Raw genomic sequence first — 20,953 nt, forward strand, 5'->3', positions numbered from 1 at the left:
CCACATAATTATACTAATCATATATTGTTAATTCGTTCTAATATAATAAGAAGAAAAAATAATTAATTACTACTAAAATAATTTTCCTCAAATCGACCATAATGAACAAGAAAATTTAAAGCAATGAAATTTCTTTTGCTAGATCACGGATCTAGCTATGGTAAAAAATTATCAATGATTTCAACACCTCCAATTTCCCGTTTGAAGTATGAAAGTGAGAATTTCAGTAAAATTTGACGACTTAATACTTTAAGATGTTGTAAACTTAGGAAAATCGAACGTATGCAAGGCATTAATTTTAAACCCATAAGTTGATTTTCTAATCATGTTAATAATTATTTGCATTGTAAATTTTATGAGTTATATTTTTCGTATGAAATTGCTTGAAAACATTTGAATTTTAATCCTAAACGCAAGTTTGAACGAAACGACATTCTTAAGTTACGAACATATATGCGGATATGACGAAATTTGAAATTGCTATATTTTGAACTAAATTAAAATACTGATATCTTCCTTTAAAAAGCTATGAAACAATTTTCTTTATAAATTTTTCTTAAAGGTTTTTTAAAAAAATGCTACCATTGATGTAATGTGGATTAACTCAGTTATCTTATTCGTAAGCTCAGTAATCTTTAAAAAGAAAAATGCGGTGCAAAATCATCAAATCGGAATTTTTTTCAGAAGTTACAACACAAGATATAAATAAATTAAACTTTTTAGAACAAGGTTTATACTTATGTAAGGATAGCTAACCAAAGACAATTAAAACAACTTCAAAATGTGTTGTGAGTAGAGAAGAGAAGAGAAGAGACGAGCTGAGCATAAGTTCAAAAACATGGGCCTGGGCCAAACGCGGACTCGTGTTCGTTAACTTAAAAAAAAAAGAAAAATTGTAGGCTCGGGTGGGCTTAGATTCATGATAAAATTTTCAGAATTTGTTTTTACTACTTTCCTTAAATTTTTTTTCTACTTAAATTAGACGTTTTTACGTATTGCAGTAGAATGCCGGATTTGAATCCCAGCCATGGTTGGTCAATTTGAATTCCATGTTATTTATGCAATCGTCAAAAAAGGGGACCATTTAATCCCCCCTGAAATGTATAAGTTATGAGATGATACGGAAACTATTGGTTTCTTTTATAATTGTATTTTAATGTTCCTATGGTGATAACGTAATAAAGTTTCTTACCATTTGAAAAGTTAGGATTATAAGACCATGACTTATCTTTGTCAGCTGGACAATCTTGAGCACTTGTTCTTGAAATATCTAAAATCAAAATATCAATTATTAGGGTATCAAATAAATATAATGTGTTCGCAAAGTTAAAATGAACACTACATACAGTAAAATCTATTCTTATATCGCAACCATCACAAAAATTTCTTCACATTTCCTTCAATAATCAGAAATTGAAGGGGAAAAAATGGCAACTATGCAATTTATTATTTTATGCTTTATATTATTTTATGTTATAGTTTCTTAAACCAGAATTTTATTATTTTGAAAAATGTCACAGCTTCTAACCAAAATTTAAATTTGTTTTGTTGGATTTTTAGCTAGGTTTTAATTTTATACTTCCAATGATAGCAATGTTTAAGCTTTATATTGTTAATATTAGGATTTTTGAATCGAATTTTAAATGGTTTTAATCACCGTTGCAAAAAAATTAATTAATCTCCTACACAAATGCATGATAATAGTTCTTTTAAGTAATTAAGTTTCTCAAAACGTAAAAAGATATTTCTGCTTTCAAATATAACTCAATTGTCATTTCATTACGAAAATCAATCTCTTGTTTGGAGTAAAATAGTGCCTTTTAAAACTCATGTCAATAGCCCGTGAGTTCTATTGCAACTAAAATTGAGTTCTGCTGTGGACTGATCATTAAGACACGGTTTCCAGTAGAACAATCAAGTAAAGAATCACTGGCTGCGGTCAATGTGCGGGTGGGTGACCACTTTGACAACCTTGAAACACACCAGTTTTGGTCCTCGTTAAACTGTTCTATCGTCAAGTGCTCGACTTCGCCCGCAGATCTTTGGGATACCGAGGTAGGGAACAATCCCCTTTACAGAGGATCAAAAAATAGCGATGGCATGTCTTCTGATCATCCTCAGTGATGTTTCCCAAACCGTCGCCAATAGTCAATTGTGTAGCTTAGTGCGACGCAAAACAATAACAGTAAGAGCAAAGAAAATTGTATGAAATATAACAAAAATTAATATTTGGAATAATGTATCAAATTTAAAAAAGGTTTTATCGACCACTATGTGCAAATAAATTAAATTATATAAATGTAGGATCACGTAATTTCCTTGGGTGTACAAATTAAGTTCGGTTCGGTATTTTGCGATCAAAAATGCATTTATTTCAGAACAAAATGAATGAACAGATTAATCAAAGTATTGTCCATCGGTGGTTACCACTTTTTCCCACCTCTCGGGCAATTTTCGAATTCCATCTGGAAAAATTGTCTCGTATTTTGAGGCGATCCAAGTTAGGAGCCAATTTTCGATTTCTGCAAACGAAGTGAACTGGTGACCTGCCAAATCGTGCTGCATCCGTCGGAGAAACCAGTAATCAGAGGAAGCAATATCGGGCGAGTGCGGTAAAATATCTCACTTGAGCGTTTCCAGATAATTTTTTGCGACATCAAGCAGATCGTTATTAAACAGAAAAATAACTTTGGCATGTCTTTGCTCATATTCCGGCCATTTTTCTTGTAATGCACGGCTCAAACAAATCAATTGTAGCCAATACCGATAACCCGTAATGGAATCACCTGGTTGTAGCAACTCATAGTATACAAAACTATTCTTCATTCACCATTCTTGAAACGTCGAAACCATTCCCTACATGATTTATCAGATGAAGCTCTGTCTTGTTTGATTCATTTAATTCACCATTACTTAGTTCAAAATAAAATTATTTACTTATACTTAGAACTAACATTGATTATGTATGATTAACACGTTCACGCCGGGAAAAGTGAAAATACTGGTACGGGAAAAGATAAAATACTGGTAGAAGAACTAATCCAATATTAGATAATATTCGGGAAGAGTTAATCTATTCTCAACAATAAACAATTCACTGTAAAGAAGTTTGTCACGGCGAAGAAGCAATTCAATATAAAAATTGCATCCGTTAAAAACAATTGGTAGTTATAGATTTTTTATTATTCCCGGAAAAAAACTAAAAAATGAAATTTATTGTTACCAGTTTTTACTCCGGTGCGCTGCCAAGATGAGAAAAGACGTGTTAAACTAACAATAATTAAAGTAAAAGCAAAGTAAGTCTGTCAAATTAGCAATCCTTACATTTAAGTTACCGTTTTTTAGTTATTTACACCCTGATTCTGATTTTGTACGAATGCTTTTATGGATCACCCGTCCCCAAGGGGTTAAAGCGCCTTGAAATGTAACTTAATTGTCCTTTCAATACGAATTGGAATTATCAATTTCGTTTTGAGTGAAATAGTGTCATTTAACATGTTCACGCCGGGAAAAGTGAAAATACTAGTACGGGAAAAGTGAAAATACTGGTAGAAGAACTATTTCAATATTAGATAATATTCGGGAGGAGTTAATCTATTCTCAACAATAACAATTCGCTGTAAGGAAATTTGTCAAGGCGAAGAAGCAATTCAATATAAGAATTGCAACCCGTTAAAAACAATTGGTAGTTATAGATTTTTTATTATTCCCGGAAAAAAACTAAAAAATGAAATTTATTGTTACCAGTTTTAACTCCGGTACGCCGCCAAGAGGAGAAAATCTAGCGTGACCCACCGGTGGGTCACCCCGGCGTGAACGTGTTAAGATCATGACTCTTGTCTATAGCCCATCAATGTAGTTCTATTGCGGAGATAACTAATACAAGATACGTTGAATAGGATTCAAAAAAATATGTAAATACAAAATAAAATCAAATTGATATTAATTTTAGAGTCATTACTCTATCGTTTATGACACTCTGAGCGCCTCTCGCAATTTAGAAGCACTCGTATTCAGGTATAGCAATGCGAACATCATATTGATATAAATAAAATTTTAGTTTGTAATAGACAAATATTAAGTAAATTTTAAATGCATTTTCAGTAAATACTTAAGACAATGTAAGTATTTTAGCTTTTTACGTAATCAGTCAGCGGTATAAACGGAAATTTCAGCGTCGATCATAGATGCCTGACGTGACACTCACGCAACGTATTAAGACTAAGAGAAAAAAATCAAATACTTACGCAGAGAGGATATGATACACCAAAATACTGTTATCAAAATCATTAACTGCATGATACTTTTTTTTCTCCAGTTTATCAATTGGAAATTGAAAAAGTATGATATAAATTCAAATGACTACTAAAACTTGAAATGTGGCAGAGATAACTTAAATTCGAAAGTGAAATTGCTCTCAATTATATTTTCCTTTTATAGGCAGAAACACATATATATTATGAGTAATTATACTTTTACTTCGGATAGAAAATTTATTGAACGCCTTTGAATTTGAATTTTGCCTTCAAGAATAGTCAATCAATAAGTCTATTTAGAAAAAAATTATAATCGTTTTTTTTCGCCATTCATTGTAAATAATTAGGAAATAGGAAATATTTATCACATTTTGAATCTAAATTATACCATTACCATTAGTATTATCATTAATTTATTATTATCATTAATTTATTATTATCATTAACTATAAATATATATTACTTTAAAACGTAATTCTTGGGGGAATAAAGATTAAAAAAAATATTTTTAATACAACTCTAATCGATAGTACAATAGTTTACATTTAAGTATTCCTAATTATCAATATTTTAATATACATACATAAAAAGAGTACGTATTACTTAATATCGAATGTTTAAAGTTGAGCAATGAAACGTTTATGTTGCTATAGTAGTGACCTTCGATTTCTTGTATATGCATAACTTGACTTACTACTTGACTTGACTTAAATAACTTGACTTAAAGTAATTCTCAAGGAGAATTTTCAAAAAGCTGTTATTTTTTATTTATTGTTTAATTCTACATAATGCTTAGTTTAAAACATTGGACAAAAGCTGGTAGAGAAAAATTCCGATAAGTAAGAAAAATACAGTGCTTTTGTATTGAGCAATGTAATAGATAGGAAAGAATAATGTTATAATGCTTTTTTTTTAAATGTCGTTCTCTCATAGACTCAATTGCTTTTGCAATTTTAATTAAAATAAATAATTGCAATATTTTTTACCATCTCGTTACAGCAAGTCACAGGCTGAAGTAAGGTCACTGAATGGTGCACTGTGCCAAGAAGTGCGTACATTGCATGTCGGTAAGCTATGTAATCTATGTTTGTATTTTGTAATATAAGTGCTACATAGCATTATATTTGGAGATTTGTCAAGCATTATGAATGTTATTGCAATTGACTTACGAAGCATATTAAGCGCATTCAAAATATATTTTTTATTTTATTTTGCTTTATAGCCAGCGTGAGAGTTTGCGACTATCAATGTTTAACTCTGTAGCCTTGTAATTTTGAACCCAATCGAGAAGACGAGAGTGGTCCTGGGTCAACCGTGGGAGCTTTCTATCTTAACCTAATGCAGGTCATTGGAATGTTAGCCAGTGGTAATTTAACGTTGATTGGGTCGGTCATCAAACGTGCTGACGCCAGCACACACACAGCATGTCTCGCGGATGTCAGTTAACGTACAAATAAGTCTTCACGTGGTATCAAACTGCAGTTATCAGATAACTGCAGTTATCAAACATGATCTGAAATTACCCTCTGTCAATTTTTTTAAAGCTAAAGTAGTGGAAACTTCCGTAGTTATCATCTTAACTTAAATGTTAATTTCCTACCACCTTTTTTAAGAAGGTACTATTTAGATCACAACGTAGAGTCAGCGGGGAATAGGTTGGAATAAATATTAACAGTAGAGATTTTTTTTTAGCTGGAATAGATAATTAACACAATAACTAATGGCTTTCAATGGCTAATTAACACAATAGAATTTTCTTTAGAAAATTTGCTCACACGCAATGTGTGAAGTAAATGCAATAAAAAAAGAAAGCTAACAACAGTGGAAGGGCTATTCACAAACTTTTCATGATCATTTTACAGTAATGTAAAAAATTTCTTTTATAAGACAAAGTGTAAGAGTATTTACTCTTTTTAATTCAATGGTAATGTTTCACGTTAAAGAGATACGGCAGAAGCGTAAAAGAGGATATTCATACCTGAGTTGGCCAAAAATGTAATCGACTACATTTTTTTTATTATAGTAATCAATTACTTGTCATCATGATTACAATTTTCAAAAATTTTGATTACAGCTGTAATCATGATTACAATATTAATTACAGTAATCAATTACTCGTAATTGTGATTACAATTTTGATTACAGCTGTAATCATGATTACATAGTCGATTACAGTAATCAATCACTTGTAATCGTGATTACAACTTTCTAAAAATTTTGATTACAGCTGTAATCATGATTACAATTTTGATTACAGTAGTCAATTACTTGTAATCTTGACTACAGCTGTAATCAAAATTTTGATTACAACTGTAATCATGATTCCAAGTAATTGCAATTACATGTAATCACAACAAAAACGATTACGGGTAATTATGATTACAAGTAATCAAAATATATGATTACATGCAATCATGATTACATGTAATTGTGATTACTTGTAATCTAAATACACGATTACAAGGCTATTGTATTCTTATAAATGATTATATTTTACAGTAGATAGTATAATGTATTTCATAATGATACATTTTGCATGTATTTACATTTACAGCAATTTGTACGTATTTGTATACGTACAAATGAATGTAACTAAAATGTATGTGCATATGATTTTATCTAGTGCACAAACATGTACATGCACATGTACAGTTTCACACCCATGTACATGCACTTATATTGTAAGTATAAAATATATGTACGTATGTATATAGCTAATAATTACGTATGTATGTGCAAACAAAGTAGACATGTACATATATACACAATGAATATATACATTTTATGCAAATATTTGTGCATGTAAAATATATATCTATGTTTATGTACGCATGTATATACAAGTACTTGTTGCTTGCACTAACATGCATACATTGTCTGTACAATGTATCTCCCATGCATGCATGTGCGATTTATTCATGAACAATATAATATATGTATGCACGTACAATATAGGTATATATGTAGTATGTACAATATATGTAGTATGTACAATATATGCAGTATGCACAATATATGTAGTATGTACAATATATGTATGTATACATGTGCATGATATGCATGTCCAATGTATGGATGTACATATACACAATATGTTCATGTTCAACGCATGTATCCAAATATTCATAATACATTCGTGTACGATTGTACGTACATTGGGCGTATTTATATTTTACACATATTCATACATACATTCGACATGCATAACGTATGTACATACACACATTTGAGATGCATATATTGTACAGTCTTAAAATGTACATAGGATGAACATATAGTGTTCATATAATGTACATATGTGTGTGCGTATAGCGTACATATGTGCATGAATATATTGGGCATAATTCTTTCGTACAAATTTTACATGTGTACATGCATGCTATCCCTATCTATGCATATGGTGCAATGTATATATGTCCAATGAATGTATCTACACATGTACAATGCACGTATGCTCCCTGTATGCATATCCATATGTACTATATATGCATGTACAATGCATGAATGTATGTACATGCGTACATCATTACACGTATACATATGTACATTACATTTATGTCTAAATATGTGTATAATGCAATGAATAAAGTGCATGTAAGTTAACTTATAATGACTCAAACAAGTTAAATGACAAAATCAAACGATATTTAAATTTAGTTTTCAGCTTTAATTGTTCTATATCATTTTGAAATTCTTTGAATAAAAAAATTATTTTCAGGTATTTTCATGAAATGTTTGACAATATAGATTTATTTTTTTTATAACATAATGCCTGATTCATAGAAATTTTTTAAATGGCAAAAAAAAACGGTAAATGTGTAGAAATAATACTTGGAAATTTAAAATAAAATTATCGTTTGCTTTCTAAAAAATATGAGGTCTTATAACTTTATAACTTTAATAACATAACTTTACTTAGATAATAATGATACTAACTTGGATAATAACTTTACTTAGATAAAGTTTTTTAATGTATGCACAAAGTATGTGTATATTGTAATTACATATATTTAAATGTACGCATGTATTTATACATCACTTGCAATTATGTACATGTACACGCTGTATGTACATACGTACATTGTGCATATAGCTATTTTTTTTTGTACATTAATACATTACATGCGCATAAGTATTAACAAAGTATGTAGTTATACAAGTACATACGCACGTTGTACATAAGTACATACTTTGCGTGTGCATATATCGATGTACATATCAATGTACATGTATGCATTTTATTTACGCAACTATGTGCATATATTGTACCTTTAAATAACATTCTCACATATTGTACGTAAATACGCGCAATTTTATATACATACGCACATTGCATATACCTGCTATTATCGCAAATTTATACAATGTATGTACTTAAGTACATAAAAGCATGCAAACGTATAAACATTATTTTCATATACGTTCATACATATATTTTCTATGTATACAAAGATACAAAACATTGCCTTTTTGTGCAAACTAATATACATGCGTACATGTATTATAAAGGCATAATTATATGTGCTAAGCATATACGAATTGCATTAAGTATATTACAATATAATTATGAATATTGTACGTACAAACAACGTTCGTGCATACATTCTATATATAGGAATCACAAATTGTGCGTACATTCTATGTTCATAAAAATATATAATCTCATACATACTTACATAATGAATTTGCATATAGTATACAATAGTATATAATCGTAAAGTTTGATTACCAGTAATCACAATTGCATGTAATCAAATTGCTTGTAATCATGATTACATGTAATCATATTTTTTGATTACTTATGATCATAATTACCAGTAATAGTTTTCGTTGTCATTACTTGTAATCGCAATTACTTGGAAACATGATTACAAGTGATTGATTACTGTAATCAATATTGTAATCATGATTACAGCTGTAATCAAAAATTTTTGAAAGTTGTAATCATGATTACAAGTAATTGATTACTGTAATTGAAAAATGTAATCGATTACATTTTCGCTCTTCTCTGATGTAATTAAAAATTTTGATTACTTGTAAGAAGGTTGAACTCCGACCCACCCCAGGGGGGTATACGGAGATAAAAGTAAAATTATTACAATAAAATTTCTCTAAAAACTAAAGTTACAGTAAAATTTCGCCAAATGACAGTGGTGGTGATCAGTTAAAAGTGGATTAACAATAAAGTTTGACAATTAAAAACATGTGTTAAAGGCAATGAAACCCAATAGCGCCGGTGTAAATGTCGAGAATTAAATGATTATAATAATAAGGAAACAAGAGATAAAAAATCTCAAAACTAAAATCAATGAAAGCTAAAAGTCCAAATAGTAAATGTCTAAAAGTAAAAGTCTGACTAGAAGTCTATGAAGTCTAAAATCAAAAGTAGATAAAAATTCAAAATGTAAGGCTAAAAGTTGATTAGTAAAAATTAACGATGACATGCTCTATTGTTGGTTCATGACTGGGGTCAGTTGATCTGGGGCTAGAATGTCCTCGAGGGTTTGTTTAATAATTTGAGTCACAATTTTCCTGCAGGTCAATATAGCGAAGAATTGATGTTCCTCTTCGCAATTATTCATGTGGGTTCCACGAAGTGCCCGGAATCTTGGACAGTGCTTAAGTAGATGATCAATGTCCTGTCTCACTCCACAGTAATTGCATGAAGCTGATTTTTTGAAATATTTTTGTTGATAGGTCCCGAACACTCCGTGGCCAGTAAACTGAATTACTAACTTGATTACTTGTAAGCGCGATTACTTGTAATCGTGATTACAATTAATTGATTGCATAGCTGTAATTATCTGTAATCAATTACAGTTGTAATCGATTACTGTAATCGACGGCCAACTCTGGTTCATACATATCCAAACTTGTAGCAAAAGTATCGGATGAACCGAACCGGTACATCTGAATTGTACATTAAGGGTAGATCTCCTATCACTTTTTTGTAAAGACACCTTTTCATCATTGTGTAATGGAGTGTGTACTTTTTTGGATAGAATTTTGCAGTAGATTTAATATAGAACACTTAATAAGTTTCGTAAATTCAGTAGATCACTTAATTAACTGCAAAAAACTAAAATTAATTTTCTGATTAACTCCTTATTGATTGTCTTATTATTATATCGTTGCAATGTTGCTGAAAACTATTTTAAAAAATTGTGTTTAAGAAAGTGTAAGAGTATTTACTCTTTGACTCAATGGTAATGTTTTACGTTAAAGAGACACGGCAAAATAGTAAAAAAGGAAGTTCGTACTTATCCAAACCTGTAGCAAAAGTATCGGATAGACCTTATCGGTACTACATCTGAATTATACATTAAGGGTAGATCTCCTATCCCTTTTTTATACAGACATCTTTTCATCGTTGCGTAATGAATCGTGTACTTCTTCGGATAGAATTTTGCGGTAAAATAGTAAAATAGACTGAGAAATGCTAAGATTAATTTCCATAGTGACTTCCTATTGATTGCTTTATAATTGTATTGCTTAAATTCCTAGTGCACTTTAGCATCCAGATAGAGTCTCGGTGCTGCCATCTAGTGTGGCAGAAACTAGATGTCCAAATTATCATGACCAACGGTATCTCACCCATTGTGGTGGTCCTGAAAGAGTGGATACCACCTCTGGAGAACGCACTAGGTCTGCTCATCGGCAAGACCGATTGTGCAGCTCATAGGAAATAAAAAAAATAATAATTGTATTGCTGCAAAATTGCTGAAAACAATATTAAAAAATTGTAGTAAAATAATAATTGAGTAGGAAGATTTTTCTAATAGTAAAGCTATTTCACAACGTACTTATGTATAGATGTGCTGTTTCCAGTGTTTTTTCTTAGTGTTCTTTTGACTTAAGTTATTTTCGCTTTAAATTGTATTTCTCTGTGTCACATGTACACTTTTCGTAATGTGACAATTTTACTCTTTTATTTGTATCTAATCTATATTATATAAAACGCTAATACGTACGTATGCATCAATATAACCGATGATATTTCTTTTCTCGCGTTGGCAACAGTTTTCACTTTTAATTGATAGGCTTCGGCACGCAAGAGCACGTAGTGAGCATGATATGGCTAATCGGGTGAATTCTCACCGAATTATCAAAAACATTCTCACAAAATTATCTTCATCGAAGCCGATGCTTTACATCCAGCGTTCAGTACTATTTCATATTGTTTTACAACACATGGTTTTAGCCCTCTGGTGGGAAAGACTTTAAAACAAAACTTACAACAGTTACTTTTCTCAACAACTGAAATTTAGAATAGTGTGATTAAGAAAAATATGTGAACTGTTTGCAATTTCAAATTAATATTGAAATGCACTGGTTTAGAATTTTCTACAGTGAAAAGTTTTCGGAACTTCAGTGTTCAAAAAAGTATACAAAAGCTAGACGTTAAGAACGTATCCAATGAGCGAGCAAAGCGAGCATCGGATTGCGAAGCAATCCGAAATGAACTGCGAAAGCAGTTCCGGGGGTTGGCGAACGCCAGCGAGCAGGGGGCGAAGCCTCCTAGTCTTTTATTATTTTTTAAACCTTTCTTTCCTTATTTTATATTACAGTTTAAATTTATTTCATGTGATATTTTCCAAATAATTGTCTTAAATTAGGGTTTTGTTTTCTCAATTTAAACATATAATTTTCTTTAAACATCTTGCCTAACAAAATTTCACTTTTCTTTTCAAAAAGTATATTAACTTTCTGTTCGCTCCTCCTCACTGGTCAACGCGGTCATTGCACTTCCTGCGAGGAGTTACCCCTCTATTACCGCTTTTTTTTTCTTTATTTATTTTTTTAAGGGGGCTTACGAAACCAATCTCTCTTATCTGATTTTCCAAATTTTTTAAGATCTTTCTCTAGCCTACTTGCTTGTTACACCAAGGGGTGCACCTTCTCCTTTCTTTCTCCGAGATGCGGAGATACGGCTCGTATAGAGGGAGTTAATTCTTTCTCCCACATCCTACTTTTTTTACTTAAAATATTAATTTAAAATCTCCAATTCATTATAAATTAATTTTCTTTATATCAACCTTATTATACCTTTGAATGTTCTTCGAAAATCATAATTTTTTATAATTTAAATGATTCTTCAGTATTCATCTTATCACCCTTTAAATTTCTTTCCTTTGTATCTTTTATAATGTATCACCTTTTATTGCGAAACCTTTATTGGATTTCAAAACTACTCTTACGTCACCCAATTCTCTTGAAACCTTAGCATTTGCTTTAAAAAAATTCTGTAACACAAGTTTTTTAGCTACAAATGTGATAAAAAGAGTTTTAATTTTTATGTATTTTCTTTACAAAATAACATAAAATGGTCCTCACATTTTATTTTCCTCTGTATTAATGCTCTTATTCTAAGCCAATTGGAAACCCTAATACTGGATTCAATAAGAATGTGACAGTATTAAGTTAAGAAAGAGAGAAATAAAAAATATAGTCTGTTAACCAAAGAATTTATTAATTGGTACATGTTATAAGGACATTACAAAGCACAAGGGTAGCATAAGGTGGCGCACTTTTTGTTTTTAGAAAACTTGTCTTGAATTTTATACATACATTTATACATAAATATGCATACATATAAAAAAAATCTGCATGTATGTCACCGTTAAAGTGCAATATCCTTTATTTTATACAAAAACTATGTATATCATGAAACAAATAGACAAGTCAGTTAAAGTTTATAAAATTATCAAATTCCACGACTTAGCTAGGTATTCTATAGAATAATGATAACTTGATCGTAAAAGTAGGAAATACGGCTCTCGAAAGTTCTTTGAACCCGTTCCAGCTGCTTTTAGTCAGTTTTGAACAGCTGTTTTACAACTCTTCATCAAGTTGCTTTTAGACGTAGTTATTAATATGAGCAATAATAAATTATATCACTTGTTTATCCTAATTGTTTATCAATTAAACATTCGAATTGGGAATGAAATGTATTTTCAAGAGATTCTAGCTATTTATGATCCATTAATTTATAAAATAGCTTTGGGATTGTTTATTTTTCAGTTTGAAGGGTCTATCATTAGTTATTTCATAAAATAACTAGACAGAATGACATTTTTTTAAATCTATTATATACTTTAACTGATTTGTCTAGTTATTTCATGAAATACCTAGTTATTCTAAGAAATAACTGAATTATACACTATAACTGTAACATGTACATACAACTTAAACTAAATGAAGTTTTCTAATAAAATGTGCCCACCCTCACACGCTACGCCTATGATTATAAGTTCTTCTCAAGTTAAAAACACAGTTGAAAAACACAAGTTAGAAAAGGATCTCATTTTTCTCAGTTATATAATGGACACATTTTTAATGCATTACAAATTGTATATTAAATAGTAATTTTTCAAGTTTTTATCATCTGTTTATGAATTATGCATAAACTTTCCGTCCATTTAATGGTTGAATCGGTCGATAGTTGTTGATAAGATGGCATTTATCTTCATTGTCAGTTCCCCTTCTTACGGAATACAATGAGTAGAGCTGTCTCATCTAAAAAATAAATAAAGAAGTTTTTTCATAAAACGTAGTTCAGAACAAGTTTGTTTTTCCTAAGCAAAATCTTGTGGCACAATTATTTCAATATTTATTGTTGTAGGGCATTATCTGTCTGCACTCACTATACGCATTTCTCGCTTCAGTATAAAAGCTACAAAATGTACCTTTCTTAAGCAACGTATTAACATGATGAACGCCACTCTAATATTACATGGCTTGCCCGTCTGATCAAACGGTTAATAACAGCAAACTCAATTTGCAAATTTGATAGATTCTGGTAGTTGTTTAAAGGGTTTTCATGATATATCCAGATATGCCAACTGCTCCGAACTCGCCAAAATAAGTTAAAAAAACGGTAAATAACTAAAATTCGCAAATATTGGAATAATTTTGTTCACATTTAGGAATGTTTTGCATGATGTATCTGATTCAAAGTGGAGAATTATATAAGCCAACAATTATTTAGAAATAGTGGTGGGTAAAAATCTAATAAATTGAATTTATTAAACCAAGAATCACAATTAATAAATTACCACTCGAAAAAATGTATTTGCTGTCCGAAGCAAGTTGGCAACTCTGTGTATATAAGTAAAACTATTTATGTGTGTTCTATATTGCATTAATTTCTTCATACCATTTTAGTAACGTTAATAATATAAAAATATTAAAAAGTTTCCTCGAATTATGTGTTTCTAATAACCTTGGCTTCGCCGGTCACCCCCATGACATTCAACGTGTTAAAGTGAAAGCTGACATAAGACAACGTGTTAAAGTGAAAGCTGACCCTTTCGGATTTCTATTGCAAAACTTAGCTTTACAGGACACATGCAAACACAATTTTTGGCAGTTCATTCTAACCGAAGTGACATAGTTCACCTCTTAGTCGTTTAAAGTATAGTGGTTACTAAACCTTTAAAAGCAATTAGTTTCACTTTTTTTGTGGTTTGTAACATTTGTTGAATTATTATAGCCAGAATTGCTACATTTCATATGAAAGAGTTTATTTGTGATTAAACATACAACTACTTTAACTAAAACATAACGCCCCCATTTAGCATGAATTTCTTTGATAACTTTTTCGGTAAAATGAACATTAATGTCTATTGTATTGTTACTATTCAGGCAGATTAAAATTAAAATGTGGAATTTAATTAAAAAGTGAATAAAATTTGTAAGAGGAATTATTTCATAAAAGGATAGATCAAAATATTAATGAAATTTAACTATTGCAGCATACTGTGAAAATAAAGAAACATTTTGTCTTGTGATCGTCTATTTACTATTATAAAATACAAATGGAAACGGTGTTCTAAAAGGTTGCTCTGATCCCTTGTTCCAGAAGGATCTCCAGGTTCATTGGTCGGTGCTATGGTAGATGCAGTTATCACAGAAAAACAATTCCTATTTCAGATTCTTTTAATTATTTTCCTGCATATTGGTTGGTTCATGGATGTGGATGACTCCCCTTACAGATGGCATTCACTTGTTCAGGTGGGACACAAATTCTGGATCAAATTTTTGGATCATACGAGGCTTCTCTTTTTAAAGGAAAAACGAGAATCGAGTTGTAAACTACAGGAATATGTAAACATCAGAATCATCTTATTTGGTGACTGTTACTATGGAAACTCAACAACTATTGGCGACAGGCACGCGTGTCGCCATCCATGTTGCGCATCATAATCGGATAACTTTGAAATTGAAATAAAAATGTGATTTAAAAATTTAAAAGATAAACTTTAATTTAAATGTATTACTATATTGTGACGCCCGGTGGCTGAGTGGTAGCGCTTTGCGCTCCCGTGCCACAGGTCCTGGGTTCGATCCTCGGGTCGGGCAAGGTTGACTCAGCCTTTCATCCCTTCAGTGGGTCGATAAGTGAGTACCAAGCATGCTTGGGTTACGCGCTCTGCTGACCACCTAACCGGAACATTTGCTCCTTCACCCCAAAGCCCAAGGTCAAGAAAACTGAGATGGGCACAGTAGGCCTAGGCCCTCTATGGACAGTTGTGCCACTGAGTCTAGTTTTTCTTATTACCATATTGAACCTTTAAAAAAAGGGTGAAATCTGAGATATTCAACAGGAAGGTGAGCACCTAAGAGTTTTTAAAGTCGAGAGAGACGTAGTTCTCTCACAAGGTAGTTTTCTCAACTGACGTCAAGAAAGCTCGCGAAGAAGAGCAAACCTCCTCTCGGTCACCGTTAAGCAGAAAGGAATCGAAATAAAAATCAATCAATCGACTTTAAATGGTAAAATGAAATCGCGGTTAAATGTACTAAAACTGAGAAAAATACGTTGATTTAATTTATCTAACATTTCGTACAAGAAATGCAGAAACTAGGTTGAAGCAATTAAGGAGTAGAATTTTGATGCACGTGTGATGAAGCAACATCATAATGTCCTATATCTCTTACTCATCAACACGCAGTGAACTATAATCTCCATTTGGTCTTACATACACACAAAGTCTTTTACGTAAAATAAAAATCCTGTTAATTAAATCGCGATGTTCTAAACTGCTGGCAAATAACTTTATTTTACGTTAAGAGAGCTATTATGTTTTAAAAACCTAGCTAAAATTCTTTGCTTTATATTAAAATTTTTATTACTTAATCTCTGATATTTTAAAATTGCATACAAAATCCTAACAGATTTGTTTACTCTATCGAAATTTTATTGCCACTGAAGTATTGTAAAAAAAGTAGAATTTTTCCTTTGAGAGCTCTTGTTAAGATAATTGTTGTATATTATGAAAAGAAAATACGTACTTGGGATCTTTTAACATATTTAATTGGTTTGCAAACCAACCATGTGACATTCTCTGAGCAGGGTGGTGTAGTCAAGGATCCGTTGTAGCGATAATAAGAACACCCATTATCTACAAGATTTTCCAGATATATATTTCTCCGAAACAGCCACCATTGAGTAATGGTACCTTCGAATGTTTCGTCTTCATATAGATACTCATCCATCACAGACAAAATTGTATCCAATGACGGATTTTTTCTATAGTTCTCCTAAATAAAAATGATTTTTGTACATTTTTATTATTTAAAATAAAACAAATATGTGTAGAAACAGCTTATGAATCTTAAGATTGAATATTTTGTAACAGGCATTAACCCCTTGGGGACGGGTGATTCAGAAAAGCATTCGTACAAAATCAGAATCAAGTTGTAATTAAATAAAAAACGATAACTTAAATGTAGTCGTTGCTAATTTAACAGACTTACTTTGCTTTTACTTTAATTATTGTTAGTTTAATCATATATATAATCAATGTTAATTCAACTAAATAGTTTTATTTTGAACAAAGTAATGGGGAATTAAAAAAATCAATCAATTATAACTCCTCCCTCAAATGAACTGCTAAAGAAATACTTTGATTACCAGTTTTATCTTTTTACCCTGATTGACACGGTTTTATGCTGGCACGTATTTGTGACAGTCGGCGCGAAAGGGTTAAGGAAGTTCACTGATAAACAGCTCCAGAATACCGTATTCTAAATGTTCTGAATATTTATTCACTCGCGTGAAGACATTCTGTAATAATTTATCACTGGGATTTTTCATGGAATGGTCAAAATATTGTTTTTATAAATTCTCCTAATGTAAAATGTAAACACACTTATGTTCATAAATTGAGGATAATACCAAATAAAGATTTAAAAAAAAACGAAAACAAAAGTGACGTCTTTATAAAGCCTATTTATTAACCCTTTGGGGACGGGTGATTCAGAAAAGCATTCGTACAAAATCAGAATCAAGTCGTAATTAAATAAAAAACGGTAACTTAAATGTAGTCGTTGCTAATTTGACAAACTTACCTTGCTTTTAATTTAATTATTGTTAGTTTAAACTTATAATCAATGTTAATTCAAAGTATAACTAAATAGTTTTATTTTGAACAAAGGATTGGTGAATTAAATAAATCAAACAATTATTACTCCGCCCACAAATAAACTGCTAAAGAAATACTTTGATTACCAGTTTTATATTTTTAACCTGATTGATACGGTTTTATGCTGTCACGTATTTGTGACAGTCGGCCCCAAAGGGTTAAACTAAATATTACATACCTGCCAACTCTTTCGGATTTTCCGGAAGATTTTATTTTCATATTTAAAGTGGTAGTAAATATATACTATTTTTTCTTTTATAAATTTAATTTTTAAATGATTTTGATCACCACTATTCTCACAAAAATTAAGCACATATATAAATATGCGTTACTATCATGGTTGTCAACCTAAGTTTCTCAAATACAACGTATTTGTTTGCTTAAAATTGAAGTTTTAGTTCCATTTTAATACCACTGGGAAAAATTATAATGGAAAGGATTAAAAGTTGGCAGGTATGATATTGTATGAACAATGCCATTCATAAATACTAAGTTTTTTTTTCTTCCTGAAGCAATTATAAACCGTGATATTACATGTTTGGTATCAGGGGTGAAAGCGGCACTATCGCATGCAACTGTGTCGCTTAATGGCGTTGTCTAAATTAAAATTTGATGTAAATCAGAGTATAAGCTAAGCCTGGACTCATCGGAAAACATCACAGAATATGATAATATCCACTTTGTATGTTTTCTATTCCAGACTAATCGCTGTTGATTTGCCGTGAGCAGAACATATCTGACATGCCTGCTAGCATCTAGAGTAATATTTCCCAAACTTCGGTAGAAGGTTTGCTTTGAAATTACCCGTGGTTGCAAATAGCTGACGAGACAGATCGGATACTATACGCCCTTTTTGGCAGTTACTGATGCCAAATACAGGTTCATTCTGTGTTGAAACTCGGAGACGATCAGTACTGCGGAACGGATTGCCTTGACAAAAGGGTTGTATAGTCTTTGATTTAATAACTCCTTGATCCAAGTCAGCTGTCAGAAAACAGTGCTTGCGAGCCAAAAGTAAAAGTTTTGTGATTTGAATGTAGTAATTTGTCTCATTACATAACCGTTGATAATAATTTATACAAAAATAAGCGACAGTTATTTGTAAAGAATAATTATGTTAAACATTTAATATTTTATGAAAAACTTACTTCAAAGAAAACTCCAACGACGGCAATTTCACCTTGATCGTTTCTGTGTACGAAGTGAGCCTTTTGAGAAATAAAACAAATTTAAATACAAAATTTCCAAATATTTATGATGTATGTAAAAATTCTGAACCTTTTGCATTCCAGTGCATTTTTTTACGACCAACTCTGAAATTTAATTCTTTTGTTCATATTTAATAACCACTTAAATTTTTTATTGTTAACTGTTCAATAAAATTACTGCATTATGTATTTTAATTTAGTACTCACAATAGTTCTAATAGTACTCGAAGTGCTAAGTGTAAAACTTGCTTCTTAGTGCAATTATCCATATTTGCAATAACTTATCACCAACTGTTATTTCTTGTCTAGGATTATTACATTCATGAAAAGTTAGCCATGGTGACTCAGGGGATAAAACGTTGGATAAAAAGACAGGATAAAAACACAGGATAAAAACCCATCTTCCAATGAGGTGAGCCGGGTTCGAATCACATCGGGCCCGCACCCGGCTCGTTGATGTAAAATATCCTCATTGGTAGATGGATCATGAGTTAGATTCCACTTGCCATCAGGCTAACCGGAGAGGTTTTCATGGTTTTCTTCTCTATGTATCGCAAATGACGGTTAGCTATATCAAAAAGTCCTTCATGAAAGCAAATTTCTCCCAATACTTGATCGTAGAGTTCACTTGTCTTCTGGGTTGGATACAAAATTACAAGGCTGAGGAATTGATCATTAGTAGTCGTAAACCCAAGAAATTGGTTCCCAAGATATTGGTTCGGCTGTTCAACAACGGTTATAAAATAAAATAAATTATTTTATAACTGATAATAAAACAATTTATTTCTAGTATCATTTTAAGGAAAACATTCCTGATTACCAGGATCTACTGATTGATGTTTGTTATAACTGTCGTAAGTATGGTTATTCACTCTGTCTAAAAAATATACAAAAAAAAAATTTACTACTACAAGTTTTTTAAAATTTTCTCGTAAAGCTCCATATGTAAGTTATCCGTGTAATATGATTTTGGTTGACAGGTGTCCGCCGAGTAACAATAATCCCTTTGCACACAAATTTTTTGAAAAAAAAAAACCGGCCAAAAATATCAATTTTTTTAATGTACAAAAAAAACACTTTATGTTAAAAAACACATTGTTATTTTCAATTCTCGATTATATTCGAGTGTGAAAAATTATAGCAGCATAAAATACAACGCCCCTCGAATTATCTCGAGTGTGCACAGTTTAGCCAGTTTAGCGCGCTCGAATTAAATCGAGTGCACAAGTTAAGGGGTTTAAGAGCAGCACTACCTGCAACTTCCGAGGCAAATTACGATAGATAGTTAATTTAAAATAAGTTGTAAAAAATTCTTCACAAACGATGCATCCATTTTTTTTATTTCTTATATCAAAGCTTAACCCCGTCCCGCCCCCGTCGTGGGGCATCCGGAGAATACTATAGACTCTAAGTGCAAGCACGTGACCTCTCATCAAAAGAAAAAGAGGATTCAAAAAGGTTGGTGGCAATCCATGGCAACACCAGAAGGCCTCAAAGAATTTAGCGAAATCTTAAAATGTACAATAGTAGTTACTAAGAAAATAGAATTTAGGAGTTTGATTGTTCAAACATAATGGGCAAGGCATCCAAAAAGGTAACAAGCATATTGTGATGATGAAAAGCACCAGAATTTGTCCAAAGCTCATAAAAACAAATACAATTTCAAAAAGTAACCTTTTATACTTCCTTTCGTCAGTTCATACGCTTACCTCCATTGCGTACTTGCGTCCGTTGATTTCATGCTCCGAGCCTTTAGTTGAAAGGTTACCCCAATGAAAGTGAAAGCTTTCCAAACTATAATTAACATTGTCGAGATCCAGTGATCGTCTTGTACCATCTCTTGGTGTAATCGCGACTAAAATGTAAAAGAGACATTTTTATAAATTTAAATAGTCACACAGCTACATATTTTATTAAGAACATAAGATAGATATATTGAATTACCGGTACGGGAAAGATTTCCACAGGGAAAATAACTGATAGTAAAAGCATTTGTTTTTTTACTTGTTTTCTGGAGAAATAAAATATCTATGACCAGCATTATATAGTAAATTTTATGCTTTAC

The 20,953-nt window shown here is 31.3% G+C and overlaps 1 protein-coding gene across 1 annotated transcript in view; it reads right to left on the minus strand.

Moving 5' to 3' along the window:
• Positions 1-20,953, minus strand: part of LOC107448185 (uncharacterized) — a 44,567-nt gene that overhangs the window by 12,648 nt on the left and 10,966 nt on the right. The window contains exons 4-9 of the mRNA XM_016063300.5: positions 20,598-20,743; positions 18,829-18,888; positions 16,548-16,796; positions 13,665-13,772; positions 4,248-4,362; positions 1,193-1,270 (exon numbers count right to left, since the gene is read on the minus strand). Of these exons, the coding sequence (XP_015918786.3) occupies positions 1,193-1,270; positions 4,248-4,362; positions 13,665-13,772; positions 16,548-16,796; positions 18,829-18,888; positions 20,598-20,743 (756 nt within the window). The remainder of the gene's footprint in view (positions 1-1,192; positions 1,271-4,247; positions 4,363-13,664; positions 13,773-16,547; positions 16,797-18,828; positions 18,889-20,597; positions 20,744-20,953) is intronic.

The sequence above is a fragment of the Parasteatoda tepidariorum genome, chromosome 5, assembly GCF_982258835.1.
Source record: "Parasteatoda tepidariorum strain Cologne lab strain chromosome 5, Ptep-v5.0, whole genome shotgun sequence".
Lineage (NCBI taxonomy): Eukaryota > Metazoa > Arthropoda > Arachnida > Araneae > Theridiidae > Parasteatoda > Parasteatoda tepidariorum.